Source organism: Grampus griseus, assembly GCF_964374135.1.
Source record: "Grampus griseus genome assembly, chromosome: 9".
Taxonomy (NCBI): Eukaryota; Metazoa; Chordata; class Mammalia; order Artiodactyla; family Delphinidae; genus Grampus; species Grampus griseus.
In genome coordinates, this window is record NC_139003.1 from 68,940,004 (window position 1) to 68,964,531 (window position 24,528).

Consider the following 24,528-nt stretch of genomic DNA (forward strand, 5'->3'; position numbering starts at 1 on the left):
ATACTATCAAATAAAAACCAGTGAACAAAGGAAATGTATGGTTGCATTTGGGAATATGTTGTGTAAGTAAAAGGATAATTGTATTCTGTATTTATTTTAGATGAAAAAGAGAAATTCGAACCCACAGTCTTCAGGGATACACTCATCCAGGGACTTAATGAAGCTGGTGATGACCTTGAAGCTGTAGCCAAGTTTCTGGACTCTACAGGCTCAAGATTAGATTATCGTCGCTATGCAGACACACTCTTCGATATCCTGGTGGCTGGCAGTATGCTCGGTAAACCATACATTAGAGCACCTTCTTGTAATATTATGTGCTTTCAATTCTACTGAAAGATTTTCTTATGAGGTAGAATCTTTATAAGCTTACATTTATGATAGTTGGTAAAAAAAAACGTAAATGGGAGTCTCTACAACTTTTACCTAGATTACGATTTAGAATGGTATTCGTGTGGCTATGAAATGATTGTTAGTTAAGAGAGGCATAGCATTGAGGATTTTTGTTGACTTACAACATGATTGGCCCCTTGACTTTAGATAAAAGCCAATTTTTCCATGTGTCCCTAATATTTGAATGTTTCTGAAGTGGACTTAGGAGGAGTAATTTCTACAGTAGAGTATAACTTTATGTTTGTCATCTAGATCCTTCCAGTATATATCATTAAATCCCAATTGCCATAGCACATTTCTTTTGAGTCCCACCCTTTTTTTCTTTTTCTTTCTTTCTTTTTTTTTTTGGTATAGTGAGCAGTGAGATCTAACTGTGTCAACAAATTTAAAAAGAATTCGCATTAAATTTAATTCTCATTAAAATTCATTTTATCCATAGAAAGCCATCTACGAAATATAGTTTAAATCTAGTTTTTAAAAAATCCTTGTAATTGTGAGTGTATAGGTAAAAGGATTAAAGATAGAGAAGTTTGGAAGTTGTTAAAGATAGATAAAAAGCAAAATAAAAACTATGTCTTATAGAGCAGGGACATCAGGGGAAAAGGCTTCAGAATACTATTTAAGTGGTATGGTATATTGTTCTAAATGTTTATTAGGTATCACAACCACCCATTTTTCCTTTCATAGTTATTCTTAGAACTTGGTTTTCATAATTAGTTCCTATGGTAACCATAAATCACTGGAAATTGTCAGATCCCCAGGCCAGTGACTTTCAGCTGCCTAGGGGACTTTCGCAAATGTGTGGAAGTGTTTTGGTTGCTACAAAGACTTGGGAGTGGAGGCCAGGTATGCCACCTACTTTGCTATGCAAGGAACATTCAGTACAATGAAAAATTGCCCTGCCCAGTGTGCTGTGAGTGCCTTTCATTGAGAAATGCTGCTTAAGCCAATCTACTTTAAGCCAGGGTGTATACATACATTTTTAGGTAGAGCTACCCTTTAATTCTTCCCTCTGAGCTCTTAGATGTATCTGTGCTGGTACATGGTCCCGTTTACTTTCAGGCCCCCTTTTGATCTGAACTGCTGGTTTTCACTACGTACCAAGTTTATTTTGTTGTTATCATTTATGAAAGTCTCAGTTTATCCCTGTAGATAATTCAAGTCCACGTATAAAAAGCTCTTTATCGTGTGCTCAAATCCCAATACACAGAGATAGCTATTGTTAATATTTTGGTTAATTCTTTCCTAGAAATCTCTTTACCAAAATACATAAACTTTTGAGAATGGGATGATATTACACAAATGTGATACTCTACATGCTGTTTTATATTTACTCTGCAGTATGTTGTTGCCTTTCATGCCCATGAGTGTTATGTTACCTTAGATGATTCTAAAAAGAATGAAAACCATAATTAACAGTGAAGTTGAACCTTTCCTGATGTGATTATTGGCTTTTTCAATTTCCTTAGTTATGGTATACTTTTATCGATGCGCTGGTAAATTGTATGCAAGAATAGTCTTCGGTCGGTTTTGGTTCTTGCCAAAGTCACACATGACTTCACCATTCAATTCAACGCACGCTTTTCAGTTCTTAGTGCCTTCCTGGCAGCACTGTTGACCCTTTCATCATTCGTGAAATGCTTTCCTTTCTTGCCTTACGTGGGACCATTTAGACTCCCTCCTACCTCTCTAGTTGCCACTTCTCACATGACTCCTAGGTTTCCATACTTGTCCCCTTACATATGTTTAAAATTATATGCTTTACATTGATTATCTCAAGACTTCATTTACCATCTCTATAATGATGATCAACAAATTTATATCTGCAGCCTAGATTTCACTCCTTCACACCACACCTATCCATCCAAAAGAGGGGAGGGCAAATGTTTGGTACAACTTACGAGCACAGACAGTACAACCCCAGATGTCTACTGAGGCCAGACCTATGATATAATGAATAAAGTCAGCCAGGTGCATTCTTTTTATATAAACATTTTGTTTACAAATGGAGTATGTAAGAATTTTCTTCACACCCACAAAAATATTTACCTTCCCCTGTTATTCTTGAGACAACAGTTACCTTTGTTTTTCAGTCGTACCCTTTGAAGAGTAGATACAAGAAATACTTTACTTTTCTCGGGGCTTCCCTGGTGGCACAGTGGTTGTGAATCTGCCTGCCAGTGCAGGGGACACGGGTTCGAGCCCTGGTCTGGGAAGATGCCACATGCCACGGAGCAACTAAGCCCGTGCGCCACAACTACTGAGCCTGTGCTCTAGATCCCGTGAGCCACAGGTACTGAGCCCATGTGCCGCAACTACGGAAGCCTACAGCCCGTGCTCCACAGGAGAGAAGCCACTGCAATGAGAAGCCCGCGTACTGCAATGAAGAGTAGCCCCCACTCTCCGCAACTAGAGAAAGCCCGCGCACTGCAACGAACACCCAACACAGCCAAAAATAAATAAATAAAATAAATAAATTTATTTTTAAAAAAAGAAATTCTTTTACTCCTAGTTTGAGAAAAACAGCAGGATCACCAAAATTTTTAGAAATGGCAATTCATACTTCGTCCCGATATCAGGGAACAAAATTTTAAATGTGAGGTGTAGCAATATTATCAATGTGTAACAAATATTTTCTTTTGTAAGGGATTGCAATTTTTAAATCTTACCTCTTAAAAGAAAAGACTATAGTTTCAAAATCAGACTTTTCAGTTATGTAACTTCTATCAGATAGGTATCATTAGCCCAGGGTTTTTACAAGATTATCATCTTAATAAAATTTTGTTCCAGGTGGTTGTATTCATTACAAAGAGCTAATTAAGTCTTGTGCATAAATTAATTGCATGAGAATAGACTCCTGAAGGAGCAGACTTTTCTAAAAACTAATTTACTTATAAAACTGTATGCCGGAGCCTGTAAAAAAGTTGGTTATGTGTAGCTCATTTCATCCAAAGATCTGAAATATGACTCAAATCAAAACACTAAAATAAATAGAGTGGCCTATACAAGTGTATACTCTGCAAATACTTGTTGAGTATATAATAGTTATTACTCTAACTTGCCTTGCTCAAATTTCTACCCTTATTCTGATAAAGTAGAATCAGAAAACAAAAATACCTAGTGTTCTGACTCTGGTCTTCTAATCAGCCAATGTTTGTAATGACCACCATTGAAACTTACAGGAGGAGCCTTTGAATGAGGAAAGTTGAGTAACGGAAAAAAGGCATTCTTTTGGTCTATCCATTTATTCCATGATTACTGTATAGGCCATGGGGAAGAAAGATTAGAGAGGATAAAATACACTCTTTCCTAGCCAATGCAACTGCTGGGTGATCAAATACAAATGACAAGGGGTCAGAGTGTATACTGTTCAACCCTGTGTGAATAACTGAGTTGGTGGAGGAGGGAACATTTTTAATGCCTACTGAAGTAGAAACCAGCAAGATCTGTAAAAGCCAGGTCCGGGCAGTTCCAGTATTGGTGAACTGGAGTCCAGCAAAATATTATCAAGCCTGAAAAGTGAATCATGTCCCAATGTGGGAAAACATCAGGAACTGCACTGAGAATAATCAAGTTAAATTCACTGAACAAATGTTATTGTTTAGCTGCCATGGTTAAAGATATACTTTGGAAAGAACCAGACTTGTAGTGGTAGGATCTAGTGAAGGCAAGTATATAGAACAACAATCTCATCATACACTATGGTAGGAATAGAAAATCGAACAACCACTTTGCATTATGTTAGAAATGTAAACTAATCATAACATGTATGCATTTTTTATAAGTAAATTAGTTTTTAGAAAAGTCACCTCCTTCAGGAGTCTATTTTCATGCAATTAATTTATGCACAAGGTTTAATTAGCCCTTTGTAATAAATACAACCACCTGTACAAAATTTTATTAAGATGATAATCTAGAAACTGTGTGTGTCTACACATGCACATCATTCTATGAAACTTTATGTGACGTCAACCTTTATTGTTTTCCTTGATGTGCAGGAATTGATCTCTTCTGCAAATGCTCTTCTGATTTCAGCATCGTCCTAATGGTCATTACCTTTCCCTTTTTAGCCCCTGGAGGAACACGCATAGATGATGGTGACAAGACCAAGATGACCAACCACTGTGTGTTTTCAGCAAATGAAGATCACGAAACCATCCGAAACTATGCTCAGGTAGAGCCTGTCACTGAGAGATTGTTGTACTGGAAGGGAAACATTTGAACAGGATTTAGGAAAACATTAGGTTCAGAAATTCTACAGGCCACTTTCTAAATAGGGATATTAGATAGGTCTTAAGCATAGGAAGAGATACTGAATTGCATTCGTAATAACGGACATTAAAGCTTCACCAAAGTAGAGTTTCTTTACCTTTCACCTATAAGAGATATGGGGAATCATAATTTCTGGTGGAGTATATATTGGTCCAAGCTTTAGGGAGAGCAGTTTAGCACTATCTTTCAAAACTAAAACTACACATTCCCTTTGACTCAGCAATTCTACTTCGAGGACTTCATCCTGCAGACAGTGGCATGTGTAAAGTGACGCAAACAGCGACAGTTATTATAGTGTTGCTTGTAATAACATCAAAGGATGAAAACAATATATAAGTCAATCCATAGAGTTTAGTAGTTCATATTAACAGACTCTCAGGTAGCTGTATAAAAGAAAGAGGCAGGAAGAAACTTGTAATACATAAAACCGATAACGGATTCATATCCAGATAAAGAACTGTAAGTCAATAAGACAAGGACAAGCAACCTATTAGGAAAAGACTTACAGGCATTTCAGAAAAGAGGAAACACAATTCCTCCAAAAAACAAAGGAAATGAGTTCAAACTCATTGAGAAAATTTCAATTAATATCGAGATACCCTTTTGCATTCATTAGATTGTGAAAATTAAGAAGTATTTAGGCCCTGGTGAAGATCAGGAAGCGGTGGTAGTGTAAAATGGGACAACCTTGTAGACATTACCTTCTAAAGCTGAACATATGTGCATTGTGACCAGCCAGCTTAGGGTTGGTGTGTTCCTATTCTGATTCTTTCACTGACTCTTCTTAAAAGTCAGTTTTTATTCCCATCTAAACCATGAAGGCAAGTCCCAGGTCAACAAGTCTTCTTGTTTTACACATTTCATTATATATATATATATATATATATATATATATATATATATATATATATATATATATGTATATGAAAAAGGCCATAGGAATCCCTGGCACCTACGTGATTTCAGATGCTAGAAAGTGTCTTTACTTTGTTTATTAAAATGTGTAAGGCATGCTAAGCTGAGTAATTTGGGATATGTGGCCATTAAGAATTTAAACTTCAAAAATCATTATTTTAATCACATGCTATTTTAGCATAGATATTTATTCCCCTTTTTTTATATTTAAGAAATGTGTAATAGATAAAAACCAAGGAAATCTTTAAAAATGGACCAAAAGCTTAAGCACGTGGGTTCAGTGGATGATGTTCTAACCTGTCCTCTCTAAATCTGTGCTTCTACTGTCTTATGTCAATGGCCACAAACACCTTGGGCCAGGTGGATACTGAAGCAGATGTTCTCAATTCAAAAGCTGTTCGTTTAAAATTCTCTCTCGCCTTATGATATATTAGATAAGTACAGTTCACTGAGGATCAGAATTTCTGAGTTCTGTTCCTGCTCTGATACTTAGTAGCAGTTTCCAGGTCTGTCAATGAGGTTAACGCCTGCCTTACCTTCCTCAGAGGATTTTTGTTAGGATTAAATTAATGCAAGTACAAGGTGTATTATTTGCTGTTTGAGTCCCACTGGGAAAGAAAGATAAGAAGGCCTGGAAGAAAAATCAGTACTCTACTATTCTCATAAAATTGAAAAGATCTATATAGACTTAACCTCATCATTATTTCTAAATAGGATAGTTTCTTTTACTTATGATTTATTTTTTCATATGGAATATGTATATTTGAAAGAACTTTTGATACATTATTGTTTCTAAGTTTATTAAACATTATTATATACTGATAGACTGACAGAGGTCAATGGGGTAGTCAGGGAGAGAGATTAAATTGAGAAAGGTATTTGAGTGGAAGTTAATTGTATAAGTTAATAATAAGAAGTTAATTGTATATTGAGTGGAAGTTAATTGTATAATATAAAGGTATTTGAGTGGAAGTTAATTTGAGTGGAAGTTAAATGTTAATTAGTTCATTGAAGAGTACTTTGGTAGTATAATGACTTTTGCTTTCATATGTAAACATTTACCTGTGGGGATTTGGATAATCATTCTTGGATAAGGAGAATTCTTTTTCCTGATGATAATCACACTAAGAAATATGTGAGTGCTGGTGTAAGTTGGAAATCAAATTTGTGGGACTTCAGTATAGTTTATTTATTTTTTTCCTTATTGCATTATCAATTCCCTCCTGGCTCACTTTTCTTTCCTCATAAAGGGCAACACTATAATTTTTACTCTTGAACTCCATCTTGATCACATTAAGGAAGAAACACAGAGTTTTAGATGAGAGTATATCACATGGGTATAAGAGAAAAGAATTGTATTCAGAAATCATTTTGACACTTATTAAAATAATATTTATAAAATCCCCATTTAAATAAGAACATTGTATTAGTCTGTTCGGGCTGCCGTAACAAAATACCACAGACTGGGTGGCTTAAACAAGAGAATATTATTTCTTGCAGTTTGGGAGGCTGGGAAGTCCAAGATCAAGGTGCCAATGGATTTGGTTCCTTGTGAGGTTTCCTTTCCTGGCTCTTAGAAGACCATCAGTCCTCTCAGACTAGGGCCCCACCCTTATGACCTCACTTAACCCTGTCCCGAAGTCCCTACCTCCAAATGGTCACATTGAGGGTAGGACTTCAACATATGAATTTAGGAGGAACACGAACTCAATCCATAACAAACATCATTCCTCTTAAAAACAGTCCAGAATTCCACTGACACAGTTGCAAACCCTGCTTGAGAATTCTAACTAGATTGTGGAGGCCAGTAATCTTTATTGCTCATCTGCTGAAATCATGTTTGTGTTCACCTGGAGTATAATCTCTCCTGAACTCTGATCTCCTCTTCATCATATCCAGCGTGTAAGTGATTCTATCTATGATCCCCTTAGTTTCAGTTATTTTCAATCTCTACATCACACAGTTTTAAAATTATATTCATTTCATTTTCATCAAAGTTATTTTTGGTTCTCACCTGTTACATTCTCAAATGAATTTGTTTTATTCTACATGTGCATTTTGATCCTCTTTTTCCCTCAGGTCATAATAACTCCTTGAAATGCTGATAGTTCTCATACCACAGTCTGAGAATGTTTAACTACACCTTTTTATTAGTGTAGACCCTTGTAGTTAGGGTGAGTTTCTACACCTCCTTCTATTGCCTTTTAAAATTGTTCACGTAATATTGACTGGTTCTCTTTTATGTTTAGGTCTTCAATAAACTCATCAGGAGATATAAGTATTTGGAAAAGGCATTTGAGGATGAAATGAAAAAGGTAAAAATTCAACTGTAATGCTCTGTTTGCTAAAATGATGAAATGAAGAGGGACAAAAATTTTGCTTTTATAGTGATGGTCCAGAAGTACCATGGACCTCTTAAGTTTTTAATAAATGTTTGTTGAATGAAGGAATGAGTATGACAGATCATTAGCTAATAGCTGTAGAAAGAAAACATGATTAGCCTAGAATTTTTCCTTCATGTTTAATGTAAGCCAGCATGCTTTGTTCAAAGGAATAACTTTACAGAATATGTAATTAGTTAAAGCTTGTGAAAGAGCATAGCACAGCAGCTAATACTCAGTAAAATTCCTTAATTTTAGAAGATACAGTTTAGCAAAGGGGATAGAAGCACATCTTTGGAAATAGTGTCTGGGTGTAAATCTCAGTGGTTTTTCTCATCTATAAAATAGCTGCAGTAAAAGTACATACTTTATGGTTGTTGTACTAATAAATGAGATGAGCTGTAAGGTACTTAATACAGTAATTGGCCTCTAATAAGTAGCCAAATAAACAATAGCACCTTATTAAAGAAGCCCTCTTTTCAGAAACTGCAGCATGTTCCTCCTTCTAATTTGTAGCTCCTCTGTATTTATATATAGCAGTCACTACATTAACTTGTTACTCTGATTTTAGGTATATGCCTAAATTATAAACCAAGAGAATAAAGAAATCATCTACTTTGTTACTTACTTTGTTACTTTGCAACATCTACTTTGCTGCTTACCTACTCTTACTTTCCTTTGTTCAAAGTGGTTCCATGTATAATGAAGAACATCTAAACAGTAAAATCATTGTTTTAAATTTACATTCTCCATGACTCAACTTTCACACTTAAAAGAATCCTTCAGCATGGATACATACAACTATATGTATAAAGATGTTCATCACAGTATTGAGATGTAACCCAAATGTTCATGGTGGGAGATGGGTTATTAAATTATGGTCTCTCAATACAGTGGAATAATATGCAGTCATTTAAAGAATGAGGCACAACCACGTGAATTGATAATAGAAAATGTCTATGATGAATTGTTGAGTGAAAAAGCAACCATTTGGTAGAAGTTTAACCTTAGGCAGGTCACTTAAGTTCTTTGTGCCTCAGATTTCTTTGTCTTAAAGCGAGGATCAAGACTTTTGTAATTATTAATACACATGAAGTGTTCAGAAGACTGTCTGCTTCACTTAACAAGTTTGAGCTATTATCAGTGCATAATTCAGTAGAAGCATGTGTATATGCATCTAGTTATTTATAAAATGTAGACATATATAATTGCATTTAGAACTCTGAAAGAACACGTCAGACTGTTAATAATGTTAATTCTAAGGAAATAGGATTAAAGAGGAGATTACTCACATTTTTATATTATTCTGTGTTGTTAGATTTGTTCTACTAGCAGGTATTACTTTTTTTAACATGAAAAAACATTTAAATGGATAAAAGTGGTCCATTATATTGATAGATGTTTAGAAAATAACAAGTGCATCATTAAAATAGAGGGATAGATATGACAAAAAAATGATGTTAAAGCATTCAAATAAACATCTTATCATTTTGCCTAATAATATCACTCATGTTTTTCTTTTAGTTCATTTGAACCTTGAAAACTTTCTGTTTGATTCATTTGATGAACATGCTCTCAAGAATTATTTATTTTTCACAGTGTATCCTTTTTTTTTTTTTTTTTTTTTTTTTTTTGCGGTACGCGGGCGTCTCACTGTTGTGGCCTCTTCCATTGCGGAGCACAGGCTCCGGACGTGCAGGCTCAGGGGCCATGGCTCACGGGCCCAGCCACTCGGCGGCATGTGGGATCTTCCCGGACCAGGGCACGAACCCACGTCCCCTGCATCGGCAGGCGGACTCTCAACCACTGCGCCACCAGGAAAGCCCAGTGTATCCAATTTTTAAAGAAAATTCTGCTGCAATACATGTAGCATCTGATTTTAATGCTGACTAGTATAATTGAGCAATGTGGATATTAATTTTAAGAAAAGATATAATTTTTGCACCATCTTGCTATAATTGAGGGGTTTTTTGATGCATGTGAGTATATTAACGTGCTTAAACAAGTAGTGTTAATATTTTAATCTTGGGGGCTATTTTTCATTATTTACTTCAGTCTTACTTATTTTGATAATAAGAGAAAGAAGCCAGATTGATATAAAGTATCTACAGTTTTGTTGGTTTTTTTTACCCCATTCCTGGGACTCGCTGGAGCTTTAACCATTGATACCTCCTTCCCTCACTCCCTCTTTTCTTGTGAACTTAGAAAGTGACTTCTTTTTAAATCATTGAGATTTTAATAGGCATAAATTGGGAGTGAAATGGACTGGTTGGTTCCAGTTCTGCCACTTACTCATCATATAAATATTTGGAGTCACATAACCTCTCTGTAAGGTAATAATCCTTTAACTGTTGGGAATGGTAAATTAATATAGTCCTACCCACTGCACAGAGCTAATGGAATTTCATTGGCCCTAAAACATTTAATAAGCCTATATTGATGCCAGTGATTTTTTGTCGGTACAGAGTAATGAAAAAGTCAACAGGGCCCCGATAGTGATACTGGGCCCTGGGGAATCTCAGTAACATGCCCAAGGTCTGTTGAAACAGAGAAAATAACCATGGAATATAAATATAATATAGTCAAAGCACTAAGTGGAGGAGGGTTAGGAAGGAGGGCATTCTATAAGCCTGGATACTCTTAGAATTCAGAATGGCAAGTGGGGTCTAATCCCCTTTGCTTTGGCTTCCCTTCAACCATTCTGGGGTTGCTACTTTGTTACTTTCCCTACTGCTGGGATAAGAGGATGGCAGCATTGTGACCCAGAAGGACCCAAACAACACTGTCATCCTCTCACTACAAAATCACAGCAGAGGCCTTTACTCTGCTAGGAACTTTTCTTTATCTTACATCCATCATTACCTCATCACCAGGGCTGGTGGTAAAACTGTATGATCTAGGAAATACCTAGTTTGAATTTCATTTTTGTTTGTTTGTTTGTTTATATATCTTATTGTTTTTATTTTTTTATTTTAACTTTATTTTTTATTGAAGTATAGCAGATTTACAATGTTGTGTTGAATCTCATTATTTTAAAAGAGGCATCAAGAACCTAGAAAACCCTTTTTTCACTCAGCAGTCTTGTTTTTAAAAAGTTTTTTATGCTGTGGGCTCAGAAAAGTATATGCTACATGTCAAAGCTTATTGACTCCTGTTGTTTTTTGTTTGTTTGTTTTTTGCTATAACCCAAAGAAGATGGGTAGATGTATTGTAGGATGAGGATGGAGGGGGGACCATGCATAGAAGTGAAAAACATATGAAAGGCAATAGTGTATTTCAGAAAACGCTTTGTAATACTTACACTTTGTCATATACAAAGTCGAATGTAAATTATTTATGTGACCCATTTACATTGTTCTCCAAACGTCTGTTTTCCTTCCCCTGAATGCTATCTATAGCTTTGTTGTAAGTGAACTTGGAAGAAAGGAACTATGATAAAGCATCCAATTTATAATCGAACATATGGGTGTGTCTCCAATGAATAAGAAGTGTGCTGTGTAAGACCCACCAGTTGTGTGCCGTCTAGCTATGGATGTACACTGTGTGTTATTTTTCTACCTTAGTCCTTTACTTTATAGACATGGTTTCTTTTGTTTGACCCACAGCTTCTCCTCTTCCTTAAAGCCTTTTCTGAAGCAGAGCAGACAAAGTTGGCAATGCTGTCTGGGATTCTGCTGGGCAATGGCAACCTTCCTGCCAACATCCTCACCAGTCTCTTCACTGACAGCTTAGTCAAAGAAGGTATTTATGCTCATTTTCTTACCTGTCAGATGTGAAAAGAAAAGAAAAGCCAAAGATAGAAAAATAGCAGTACCTCTTCTTAGTGTTCTCTACTTCCCACCCATATTCCATGTAAGAGACTTGTGTGTGTGTGAGTGTGTGTCTTCAAACAATAAGAGAATTGTACATGTTTATTGTAGGCAATTAGGAGAAAAAATATGCACACCTATACAAAGACAAATAAAGAATAATAATAAGCTGGAATTTTTGGTTTAAGACTCAATGCCTAGGTCAAATACCCTGAAATTGATCTGGTCCAAACCATTTCTCTCAACATAGATGCTTACTGGCATACTTCGTTGGGTCATTGCTTCATTGTGCAGGACTCTTTTGTGCTTTGCGAGTCATTTAACCTTTTTGCCCTCAGACACAGAATGCCAGCCTAAAACACCCACCTGCATTTAGCAGAATAGCCAAAAATGGCCCTTCACATTCCTAAATGCCCCCTTAAACAGTTTTTCATTTCCCTGGTTGGGGCCATTCTTCTGAACTGTTTCCCCTCAAGATGTTGTGCTCAAATGTTCATTTAGATCACATTTTTAAGATATTCATTCTGTTTTAGAAGTCCAGGTGGCTGCCTCAGAGTTTTGCTTTAATTTTAAGACATTAAGAGTTTGATAGGCATACATATGATTACTTGATTATAGAATAATACAAAAGTGGGCTTTTTTTCTTGCAGGAGGATAATGATATTCAAATTATAATGCAACACAAAACAAAGAGTTCTTTTTTTCTTAAAAATAAAAGAGCTTTTGTGAAAACATCTGTTTCTTCTTAGAACTTGGTTTTTCTCCTATAAATGTGAAGTCCCAGCCTCATTAATACCTGCAGTGAAATGAGTTACAGTTTCTTGTAGCTGAGAAAAGAATAGTAAACTAGGGCTTCCTTGGTGGCGCAGTGGTTGAGAGTCCGCCTGCTGATGCAGGGAACGCGGGTTCGTGCCCCGGTCTGGGAAGATCCCACATGCCGCAGAGCGGCTGGGCCCGTGAGCCATGGCCGCTGAGCCTGCATGTCCGGAGCCTGTGCTCCGCAACGAGAGAGGCTACAACAGTGAGAGGCCCGTGTACCGAAAAAAAAAAAAAGAATAGTAAACCAAGAGTCAAATGATATTATTTAGAGATTCTCTATAGTTTTCAGGCTCTCTAATTGTTACTAATATATTGTTAATACTATAGCACTTTAAAGTATTCTCCTGAAGAGAATTCATGATCCTTCGTGTTTTACTTATGGTACTAGACATTTTATACTAGGAAGACAAGATAAAATGTAAACAGTAAATATTAATTACATCAGATTATTCCTAGTGTTTATAACAGAAAATAATTGCCTTTCTGGTTGTATTAAAAACCTAAGTGATGTATACAATTTCTTTTGAAATGTATTAAAAAATAAATTATTAGAAGGATAAATGGACAGACCTGATAAAGCAAATGCAGCAAAATATTAACTGTTATAGAATCTAGATGGTGAGTAAATGAGTGTTTATTGTTCAACTTTTCTTATGTTTAAAATTTTTTATGGTAAAATGTTAGAGGGGTAGGAAAGGAGAAGAAAAATACCTTTGTTATGGAAGTTATGTAGTACCTATGTCATTATGGTTTTTCTTTATGCTCCAGCATCTCTAGAAACAAAAGTATTAAGCTTCTGCTTCCCAAATAGGAAGGGATTATGAAATTATACCTTTTCCCCAACCTCCCACCCAACAAATGGCTATGGGGAGACCCTCCACTCAGTAGAATCTCAAGTACAAAGAAATTTCTCCAGTCCTTCCACCAAGAGCCACTTTTAATGTAAAATGATAGGTTTGAGCCTGGTTTTTAGACTCCTAGTTTCAAGCATGCTTTATTTCTCTTACTTGCAATGAGGATTACAAGATCTGTTATCTTTATTTTTATTTAATTACATAAATTTATATTATGTTTTATATTGACTTTTGGAACGAATGGTACTGTTAAAAATCCAGGTCAACAAGTTGATAACATAAAATTCTCCAGGTCATATCACAGGTGTTATTGTCATAGACAGTTTGGGGGGCTTAGTTTCTCTGCTATTCAAAAGAAAAGAATTGGGTAAAGTTGGTGTCTGTATAAATTATATTTTATATATATATCTCAATTGAATTTGTTTACCAGCAAGTAACTGGAAGACAAGACCCAAATTTGTATACAAGGGCATTTCTTTTTTTCTTTCTTTCTTTTTTTTAAATTTTTTTTTTTTTTTTTTGCAGTATAGTTGATTTACAATGTTGTGTTAGTTTCAGATGTATAGCAGAGTGATTCAGTTACACACACACACACACACACACACACACACACACACACACACACACACACATTCTTTTTCAGATTCTTTTCCCTTATAGGTTACTATAAAATATTGAGTATAGTTCATGGTGCTATACAGTATGTCCTTGTTTGTTACCTATTTTATATATAGTAGTATGTATATATTAATTCCAACCTTCTAAGTTATTCCCCCCACCCAGCCCCACCAAGGGCATTTATTTCTTATGTAACAATAAATATAAAAGCAGAGCAGACTTCAGGGTGAACAGCAATCTCATTCGGGACTCAGGCATTTTCCCCCATTACCATAGCATCGACTTCATTCCAAGGGTGGACTCCTTAGCCTTTAAAAGAAGTCTGCTAGTCCAGTTATGGCACAGGCGTCTTCATTCAGGTTCAGTAGAAGAGACTTCTGAACATAGGATAATTTATCTTGCCTTCAGCTGATTGGCTGAAATTGGCCACATGTCCCACCCAGTAGTAATTGTTGGGGGATGCTATGGCCAACAACTTAGATCACTAGGCTAATCATTGCAGAAGAAGGTGGTGCCAGGGCTTAGACTAATTAGATGGAAGTCACCTGGCCTGAGCAACATGGGAACTCTCTTAGGAAAGAGGAAAGGAGAATAGACACTGCTTAGACCATCAACGATACTGAAGCCTTCAACTCAGAAAAATCAGTTTAATATTTCAACTACTCCTTAACTCTTCATTAAACAAATGCAACATTAATTTAGAAATCTGGAGTGTTCACAGAAAAGCTATTAGTTATCTGATTATTTATGTTGGAAATAAATCTTATTATAAATATGGGTATGTAATTGAGTAGATTCCTGATTAACATAGCTTTTCTTTTCTTTTTTTTTTTTTTTTGCGGTTCGCGGGCCTCTCACTGTTGTGGGCTCTCCCGCTGTGGAACACAGGCTCCGGACGCGCAGGCTCAGCGGCCACGGCTCACGGGCCCAGCCGCTCCGCGGCATGTGGGATCCTCCCGGACCGGGGCATGAACCCGTGTCCCCTGCATCGGCAGGCGGACGCTCAACCACAGCGCCACCAGGGAAGCCCAACATAGCTATTTTTAAAATCTCTTTTAAAATATCCAGAAAAGATTTCAGCTTAAAACAGCACTGACATTTTCATACCTTAACTCGTGAATATTTTAAAATGCTTTTTACAAAAAGCAAAACTGTGAAGTAAATGATGCATGTTCATCTATAGCTTTATATATTTATACCGGTCACCATTGATGTTCTTTCACTGATATTATTTATCAGCAAATTAGTTGACATGTTGACATTTCAGTTTTATGGCTTTCGATTTATTTGGTGTACCTCAGGATCACGGTTAAAAATATGAAATACTGGTGAACCACAGGGTGAAACAGAGGCAAAACATTAGAAGATCCTTGGCTTTGAATCTGGTTTTGACCAAGGTAAAAATAAATAAATTTACAGTTATAACAGGTTGGAATTAGGGAGTCCAACTTTGAAAAGTACTTTAACATTTTTTTTCCCTTCTTATGAAAATATTTTCTTGAGTAATGAATAGTACAGTGCCTAGGGAGCTTTCCATTTTTCCTTTGTGCCAAATCAAGTCTTTGAGTTATTTAGTCATTTCGGGACGCCTAATGGGAAATGTTGCCTTGTACATCATCACAAGTGGTTTTTGTTATGAAAGGTTTACTCTTTTTTTTTTTTTTTTTTTTAACAGGCATTGCAGCCTCATTTGCTGTCAAGCTTTTTAAAGCATGGATGGCAGAAAAAGATGCCAACTCTGTTACCTCCTCTTTGAGAAAAGCCAACTTAGACAAGAGGCTACTTGTAAGTGTTGTCTGGGCAAAGGGTTGTATGTTTCATGCTTCTGCCCTGGCTCTGTCAATTGTGATGTAATACATAACTGAAATGCCCGAGTCTATGTCGAATTGGAACATGGTTCTTTTTATTTCTGTATTATTGGCAGATAGAAACTAATTCCAGTTTAATCTTTGTTGCATAAATAAATGGAATGATAAAATTAAGGAGTCATAGGGAGTACAGAGACTTTCAAATTTAGAAGTTTGTTGACATAGTGATAACATTTATCAGAATTAACTCTTTCGCAGCTAATAACTATAGAAATGTAAAGTTTTAATATGAAATTTACAGTCACATCGATCCCACCTAATTAGATATTTGTGATTATCTTGGGCCGTAGGTGAATGACACTGACCTCAAATACACGTTAGTTTGTTAACAAAATAAAAGGTTGGGCTTCCCTGGTGGCGCAGTGGTTGAGAGTCCGCCTGCCGATGCAGGGGACACGGGTTCGTGCCCTAGTCCGGGAAGATCCCGCATGCTGTGAAGCGGCTGGGCCCGTGAGCCATGGCCGCTGAGCCTGCGCGTCCGGAGCCTGTGCTCCGCAACGGGATAGGCCACAACAGTGAGAGGCCCGCATACCGGAAAAAACAAAACAAAACAAAACTATAAGCTTAAATCAACTATACTTCAATAAAACATTTAAAAAAAAAAAAAAGGTTAAGGAAGATTCCTTGTTTATACTAAGATTCCTTGGAAATACTTATTTAAGAAAGCTAACAAGTTAATAGTAGTAATTTGAAGCTCCCAGTATCATGATTGCTTGATTATATTTTTATTTCTCTTTGTTTTTTCAAAGAAAATCAAGAAAAATATTTTGTCCTCATAATTCCTATCTGCTCCCTATAATTTCTGCCAGAAGCAACAGCTGTGCAGATGACAGAGATTGCTTCAAGTGAAATTGCTTTTAAAATTTTAGGACAAAGTCTAAAATTGCAAGACATGCTTGCCATCTTCTCTTTACCTAGTTACTTATCTGTTTTCTCTTCCATTGTGTTCTGTGCAAGGGTGTTGATTCATGGGATAATTCCAAATCTGGCTCATTGTAATAAACTCTTTTATTTTCAATGACTTAAAATTCCTTTATCTCTTGAGGTTTACCTAAAATAGCCCTATTTGGGTCTTGGAAGTCTTTAGAATATGATAAAGAAGAAAAATTAAGTCTAGATTCTTGTTAATTTCTGCCACTGATAATACTTTTCATTTAACTTATATTTATTAAGTGCCTGCTCTGTGCCAGGCACAGTCCTAGAAGCTGTGGAGCCAGTAGAGACAGGACAGAAAAGTTTCCTGCCTTCATGGAACCTACTCTCTAGCAATGAAGGGTATATAGAAGTCACAGAAGACAAGTGAATAGGTTGCTGATGTGGGTGGAAGTTCATATGAAGGAATATATTCGTGTCCCTGAGTCTGTGGATTAGCTGTATCTTGGCAAGGCCCCAGCCCTTTCATTCTGGGTCCCAGGCTGAAGGAGCAGCTCATATCTGGGCTATTCTGTCCTCATGGTAGAGGACAGGAACACAGGTGACTGAAGGGAGACGTTCTGGTGCTTTAAAAGCTCACCTTCTTTCGTCAGAAGAAATCACGGAGAAGCCTGGCGTGGGGTAGGAAGATTTAGTCCACTCATGGGCTACTTCTCCACTTGTGGAGACACATACAGCAAGGAGGGTCTTCACTGAATACTTGTTTAAGGGAGAGGGGTGGGGGGTGAATTATTAGGAACAAAGATACAATTACAACTTAACCACAAAAGACTCAGTTATTTCTTAAAGCATGGTTCCTTAAAGATGCCAATAGGCAGAGCTTGGTTAACTTAATTAGGTTACTTCATTAAAAATTTTTTAATGTATTTCCTTTTTGAAAAATACATATCATTTAACTGTTCTTGCTAGGTTTCTTTGTCTACATATGTTTTGAACATGAAAAGCATAGGTAGCAGTTTCTACAGAAACTCCATGAGGACAGGGTGGCTGTGCCTTAGAACCATGCCTGCCTGATATCATGCCCCCATCCCTGGAAAAGGGAACAATGATCAAGACATTGGCTAGAAACTTTTCTAGGAGCTGAAGATATTGAAAGAAATCAAGCAGGCAACCTGTGCCTTTATGGGGCTTACATTCTGTTTCAGGGGGACAGGCAATAAACTAAATAAACAATTAAAATAATACATGGTATAATAAAAAGTGAAGAGTGCTCCGAGAGAAAAACTAAATAGGGAAGCACTGAGGAGTGTCAGTGTGGTATGAGAAGGCCTCTCTGATAAGGTGACATTTGTGTGAAGAAGCGATCTATTTAGATATCTCCAGGAAGAGTATTCCAGGCAAAGGCAGCAGAAAATGCAAAGGCTTTGAGGCGTGGCATGTTGGGGACAGCAAGAAAGAGAGGGTAATTAGTAAGAGCAAAAATGTAGGAGATCAGGTCAGAGTCATAGCAGGTCCCCTATCATCTAAGAACTTTGGCTTTTATTCTGAGTAAGATGAGAAGTTTTTTGGAAAAGTCTCTGCAAAACGTGCATAATGTGATTTTGGGGTCTTAACAGGATCTCTCTGGCTGTTGCATTGGGAGCAGATTCAGGAGGAAGGGCAGAAGTAGGGAGACCTTAATCTAGGGATGAGGTGATAAAGGTTTTTACCTGGGTAGGATTTTTCTTTTTTTTTTTTGCAGTACGCGGGCCTCTCACTGTTGTGGCCTCTTCCGTTGCGGAGCATAGGCTCCGGACGCGCAGGCTCAGTGGCCATGGCTCACGGGCCCAGCCGCTTCACGGCATGTGGGATCCTCCCGGACCTGGGCACGAACCCGTGTCCCCTGCATCGGCAGGCGGACTCTCAACCACTGTGCCACCAGGGAAGCCTTGGGTAGGATTTTTGTAACAAATGCAAACTATGTTCCAAGTTAGTAAAGGTCATGACATGATTTATACTGATTTTAGCTCAGTTTGATCTGAATAATAATTTTTAAGATGTTACGTATCATTCATAAGGACTGTGGTTATAGTTCATAAAAATAAATAAAAAACCACTAGTAACATGTTTGATGATGTCTTACTCTGAACATAACTTTCCATCAGAATTTGCAATCACATTCTCCCTAAATTGAGTATTGAATGCTGGCACGAGTAACAGAGTAATTATTGCCTTTGGGGTCACACGGCTATGCCCTTAAATATTTCTGGCTGCATAATTTGGGTCAAGCTGCTTAGCCTTGTTGAGACTTAGTTTATTTTTGTAGAAAAATTTCTACTTTCTACAATTATGAGTAAAATGCCCACCACCTCTTGATTCATAGAAGAAACTCAAAATTAAACTAGTTCCCTGCCCCCACAAATTTGAAAGGCCTCTTGAATGGTAGAATAAATATCAGTGACAACATTTCAGTCAGGTATGAAATGTTTGCTTTAACATGAATGTGTGTTTGATAGCTGCTCCCACCAACTCTGTTCTGACATTTTGAAACTGATGAGTCAACAAGGCAAATTATGGGATGATGGTACAGAGAATATTGAAATTTGAGTCATGACAGAAGCCATCTGGCTATGTCCCTATGCTTGGTGGCAAACTCGTTGCAGATCTTTCTTCTGAGATTTTTATTGAAGCCACATAACCATTGGCCATCTATATATGCAAATCTCACCATCATAAAAGTTTGGATCTATTTTATAGACTCTGCAGCAGTCTGAAAAATGTGAGAGCTTTGAAAATTGCCTTCCTTTCTTAGTTGGGTGTTGGCGTCACACAGGGTTAGAACATGACTAAGTGTTCCTGAGACTCTGCGGAGCTGTGTAAGGTGAAATGGAAGTGAGGTGAGAATATGAGAGCAGCCATGGTGTGCTGCTCTTTTAAAAAATTTCCAACAGAATTATGTAATGAACTGAAGAGATGGTAGGGCGGATTTAGATTAGATCTCGCCGTGAACTTAATTTAGAGCCACCATCGTTAAGAGATACAACAAAAATTCCCTTTAGCTCTGAGCTGTTATTTTAGAATAATAGCAGCATTTTCCTTAATGAAATGCTGAATAGAGGTCCTCGAGATGATAATAGTCAATGTTGTTTTCCTCATATTATCTCAGATCATTTCAGCATTACTAAAACTGGCTTTGGTCTGTTAACTCATAGTTAAGGAAACAGTGTGGTTAATGATTTCAGTTTTTTCTAGTCGGTTTAAAATAATCCCAACGTTATTCAGGGTTATCATCTTATTGGTACTTAATTTAGCAAATTTAGCTCTGTTTTTGTACGTCCTGCACTTTGATTAAAGTAAAAGAAAAAGGAAATAGCAGTGCCAAATGAGTGCAACTAGTTTATGTAATTTGCTTAGCATTTTTTATTCTCTTTCTTTGTCAAATTGCCTAATTTTGGAAGGTACCTTAGCAGATGCTCAAGAAATATATCCGAGATTTATTCTTTTGAAAAACTCCATCTTTCTTCTTTTCTTCCAAATATGAGATATTCTAAGTGTTCTCTTAATATGAAAATGTTGTTCTTTACGCTTGCTGAAATGTGAATGGCATGTTGTGTAACAGTCTCTCTTCTTTTCTCTCCCAGGAGCTCTTTCCAGTTAACAGACAGAGCGTGGATCATTTTGCTCAGTACTTCACTGACGCAGGTCTTAAGGAGCTCTCTGACTTCCTCCGAGTCCAGCAGTCCCTGGGCACCAGGAAGGAGCTGCAGAAGGAGCTCCAGGAGCGTCTTTCTCAGGAATGCCCGATCAAGGAGGTGGGGACCATGGACTGACATCACTGCAAACCCGTTCAGCGGGAGGGATGATGTAGCCTGTGCAGCACAAGCTTTACCTCCCTTAAGGAGACCTCCCTTTGTTTATTGCTATGAACTCGAGGCCCTTTTCATACCATTTAAATGAGCTCGATTTCAAAGTATTGATTCAGACTCCTCCAGGATGTTCCAGAAAATAATGAGTATTTCCACACAAGTGACTTATTTACCAGGTTGCTATGGTTGTCAGAATGTTTCATCTGTTGAATAGATTTACTCTCCACTAGCAGTATACCTCGATTTATGGTGGTTTTCCCATTTTATTGCAGATTACATAATATGGTTAAGTATTGGGTGAATATATATAGGTTTTAATTTTAAGACAAAAAAGGGGTGATTTTGCAGTCATATCATGGGTAAAGACCAGTTGGACCAGTGGCTCATTGGATCCCACTCATAATAGTTGCGTATTCATATAACATAAATACTACCTTCTTGTATAGCTATCTTTCATATGGCTATGATTGTATCTTTTTTTTTTTTAAGTCCTGCCTGAAGAAAACTTCCTATTTGAACTTTAAAAACTTTTACATGATAATTCAAAAATTGCATAAAGAGTCCTTTCCTTTTGCCACTTACTCCCAAGTCCCAAATCCTCACTATCCTGCGTGCTCGCAGCCTTGCAAGGTACCTTTTGCGGTTTAAGACTGGAGAATTCCGGACTGATGCTGTCCAGCAGGTGAAGGTGTTGGTCCTAAGTCTCATGGCATTAAGGTCAGCAATATATTCAGTAATCTTTCTCCAAGCAAAGAACTTGAACATGATTTAACATGGGGAAAAAAAAGCAAACCAAATAACACTGCGATACCTTTAGGTGCAGACATGTCACCTTTCTTTGCAGCTGGGGGACTAGGACTTCCCAGTTCCTTCGGTTCTCAAAGGCTGCTTAACCCACAGCTGACCCCTCTGTACCCCAGGCCAGCAGGAAAGAAAGCAACGTATTTTCATTAAAAAAAAGGAAGGGAGAAAAATAGCTGTACTACTCACAAAGAAGTACACGTGAGATATATTGATATTATGGTTTTTAATCACTTCTGAGGCCCTCACCTCTATTTGTGATTCTATTCAAAAGGAGAAAGATTTTTCCAAACAAGTTTCATATAAGATACACTGTTAGGCAGATTTTATTCCGTACGATCAGGTTTTAGGATACATTTGCATATTTAAAAGTAACTCTGAAGGGAAAATAGCCTGCTGAGGGTTGCTGCTTTGATATGTGTCATATGTAAAGTCTTTGCACTTTACAGTTTATTTACATGAGGCATGAGGATCATCAAAAGCGATAATTAGAGGATGAATTGCAGAGAATGCCTTGTACAAGCCCAAGACATTTTTCAAGAGGTTTAAAGTTAAGGATCTGAAGTAAAAATTCACAGCTCTGTTGCCTTCTTCAAACCCCAGAAAGTCAAACTGGCTTAAATAATCTTTGCCCTGCTTTACTCAAAGGGGTTCCTGCCTGTAAGAGTATAGCCCCTAAGAAACCACGATTCTCTTTTTTTATTTTCTATTATCCAGCACCTCCTGGCCAGAGATAAGCCTATTAATTTGGGGACTAAAAATAAATCTGCTTTGAGAACAAATCATTGTGTTTTTCCTGCCTCTCGTAACTGGAGAGTATATGCCAGGAAGGGAGGAACTGAGCAGAATATTTGTCTGCCCCTAACCTTTTACTGATCGGGCACAGTGAGAGGGGAACTCCCCATCTGTCTGTTACTCTCTGACTCCTTTTTTTGTGAAATTTAGGTGGTGCTCTATGTTAAAGAAGAAATGAAGAGGAATGATCTTCCAGAAACAGCAGTGATTGGACTGCTGTGGACCTGTATAATGAACGCTGTGGAATGGAACAAGAAGGAAGAGCTCGTTGCCGAGCAAGCCCTCAAGCATCTGAAGGTACCAGGTCCCAACAAGGCACAGTCTTGGCTGCAGGCCAACTGCAGCTCTTAACAATGTGATAGATGTGTTCTAATCAGTCCAAACACATACTTCCTAGTGTTTTTCTTTTCAAATTTGCCACTACCTAAAATGTTTCAGATGTAAGAGCTTATGAAATACCTAAGGGTAAATTCTTACTAAAAACAATGTCAGAAAATCCACAGAATAGTCATATATTCAATATTTAAAGGGAAATATAGTCTAACTATTGGTTCTCCTTCTACATGATAAAAATTCTTAATGAGTATTTTTTAAGTAAACTACAAGCTGACATTAGAATTTGAAAACTGAGTGGTGGAAGAAATCAACCGATTGTGTAAATTGTATATTTTTGTGGGGAGATACATATGTTTTTGCTTTTATTGTCCTCTCCCTATAAAAGTGTCTTAAGACAAGTGGAAGACTTAGAGCCTGCCTTCAGAGTTTACACTTGAATTGGGAAATCAACAGGTACCTAGTTTAAACTAGGTAGGATGTAAATTCAGATTACTCTCAGTATTTAGGAAGACAGAGCAGTGAGTAGCCTATGCAGGTTAAGTTGACCAGGGAAGGCTCAGAGGAGGAGTTAAGTGTTGAGCTGAGTAGGTCTTAGAGAAAACAACAGCCAAACAACTGGAAGCCAAGGTCATTTGGGACGAAGGGAACAGTATGAACAAAACCATAAAGATGACATGTGGGGGGTCTGCGATGTTTAGGAAGGAGATGCCCACTCTTCCAGTGGCAGAGCCACACTTCAGTGATGGAGGGGTCACAGCAGCCCTGGGAACCTTTGGAACTTAGGAACTCTGTCTTATTTTCACAGGACCCATTAGACAGACACAGTAGCATGGCAGTTATCTTTAATACAGTCAGAATTTCATATTTGGTTGCTTTTAGTGGGTACAGTGAGAGAAATCTGATAAGGTGCAGGGATAAAAAAATTCATTTTGATTGGTCACAATATTAGAATAAGATAATCCTCAAAGTGAAGATTTTCTAAGCAAACCTCCAGATTATTGTTATGATTCAAGTGGTGTCAGCCCTGCACCTCTCACGAGAGTAAATGGTTTTACTCCCCACTTCTGTTCCAGCAATACGCTCCACTCCTGGCTGTGTTCAGCTCCCAAGGCCAGTCAGAGCTGATCCTCCTCCAGAAGGTGCAAGAGTACTGTTATGACAACATCCATTTCATGAAAGCCTTTCAGAAGATCGTGGTTCTTTTTTATAAAGGTGTGTATCTATGTCATCCTGCCACTATGTTTCTATGTTTTGTTGAAGCTTTTCGAGGGACAGAGTAGGGGGTGAGGCAGAGGGGGATATAGGTTAATGATAGTCTTTGAGTTTTAGTGATGCAGCCATATTATGTAGAGAGAGAAGGTGCAAACACCGTAGACATGCGTGGCCTGAGGAACCAGCCTGAATAGGCCCCTGTACACTTGTCACTGGTGGAAATTGCTAGAAGACTGGTGATGAACTAATAATTTTGGTGGGGAGGGATGGTGAAAAAGACTGTAATTACAAAAAATAAGGTCTGTTTTTGCATCGTAAGGATTAGCTATAACAACGGTGATTACCAAGTGGTTACATATAGTATGTTCATACCTTTTCAGATGCCATAAAGCTGACTTTAAAATTGCTGAAATAACTAGCTTTTCACTTTGCAGTTTAGTTATTTGGCCCAGCCATTCTACTGGTTTCCAAGGAGATGGCTGTTTTTAGAACTTCACATTTACTGTCTTGTTATTGTATTTATAAGGATTAGTTTGCCATGACAACTGGCACAGCCAGTTTATTAAAAATGAATGCTGTTAGGGTTGTTTTTTTTTTTTTAACATCTTTAGCTATTAGGGTTTTAACTGATCTCAATCTCTATACCTATAGGATATGAAGAAAATGACCCTGGACTCTTCTTTGGTCTAGGTGTTTGTAGTTTTATGAGGCGGGGGGGGGGGAAGGAACACTTAAGAAAC

The 24,528-nt window shown here is 37.4% G+C and overlaps 1 protein-coding gene across 4 annotated transcripts in view; it reads left to right on the plus strand.

Moving 5' to 3' along the window:
• BZW2 (basic leucine zipper and W2 domains 2) overlaps positions 1-24,528 on the plus strand; it is a 58,614-nt gene that overhangs the window by 27,103 nt on the left and 6,983 nt on the right. For all 4 annotated transcript variants that reach the window (XM_082661680.1, XM_082661683.1, XM_082661681.1 and 1 more), the window contains 8 exons: positions 101-277; positions 4,461-4,564; positions 7,827-7,892; positions 11,564-11,699; positions 15,734-15,843; positions 20,420-20,590; positions 22,391-22,537; positions 23,650-23,788. In XM_082661680.1, the coding sequence (XP_082517806.1) occupies positions 101-277; positions 4,461-4,564; positions 7,827-7,892; positions 11,564-11,699; positions 15,734-15,843; positions 20,420-20,590; positions 22,391-22,537; positions 23,650-23,788 (1,050 nt within the window). The remainder of the gene's footprint in view (positions 1-100; positions 278-4,460; positions 4,565-7,826; positions 7,893-11,563; positions 11,700-15,733; positions 15,844-20,419; positions 20,591-22,390; positions 22,538-23,649; positions 23,789-24,528) is intronic.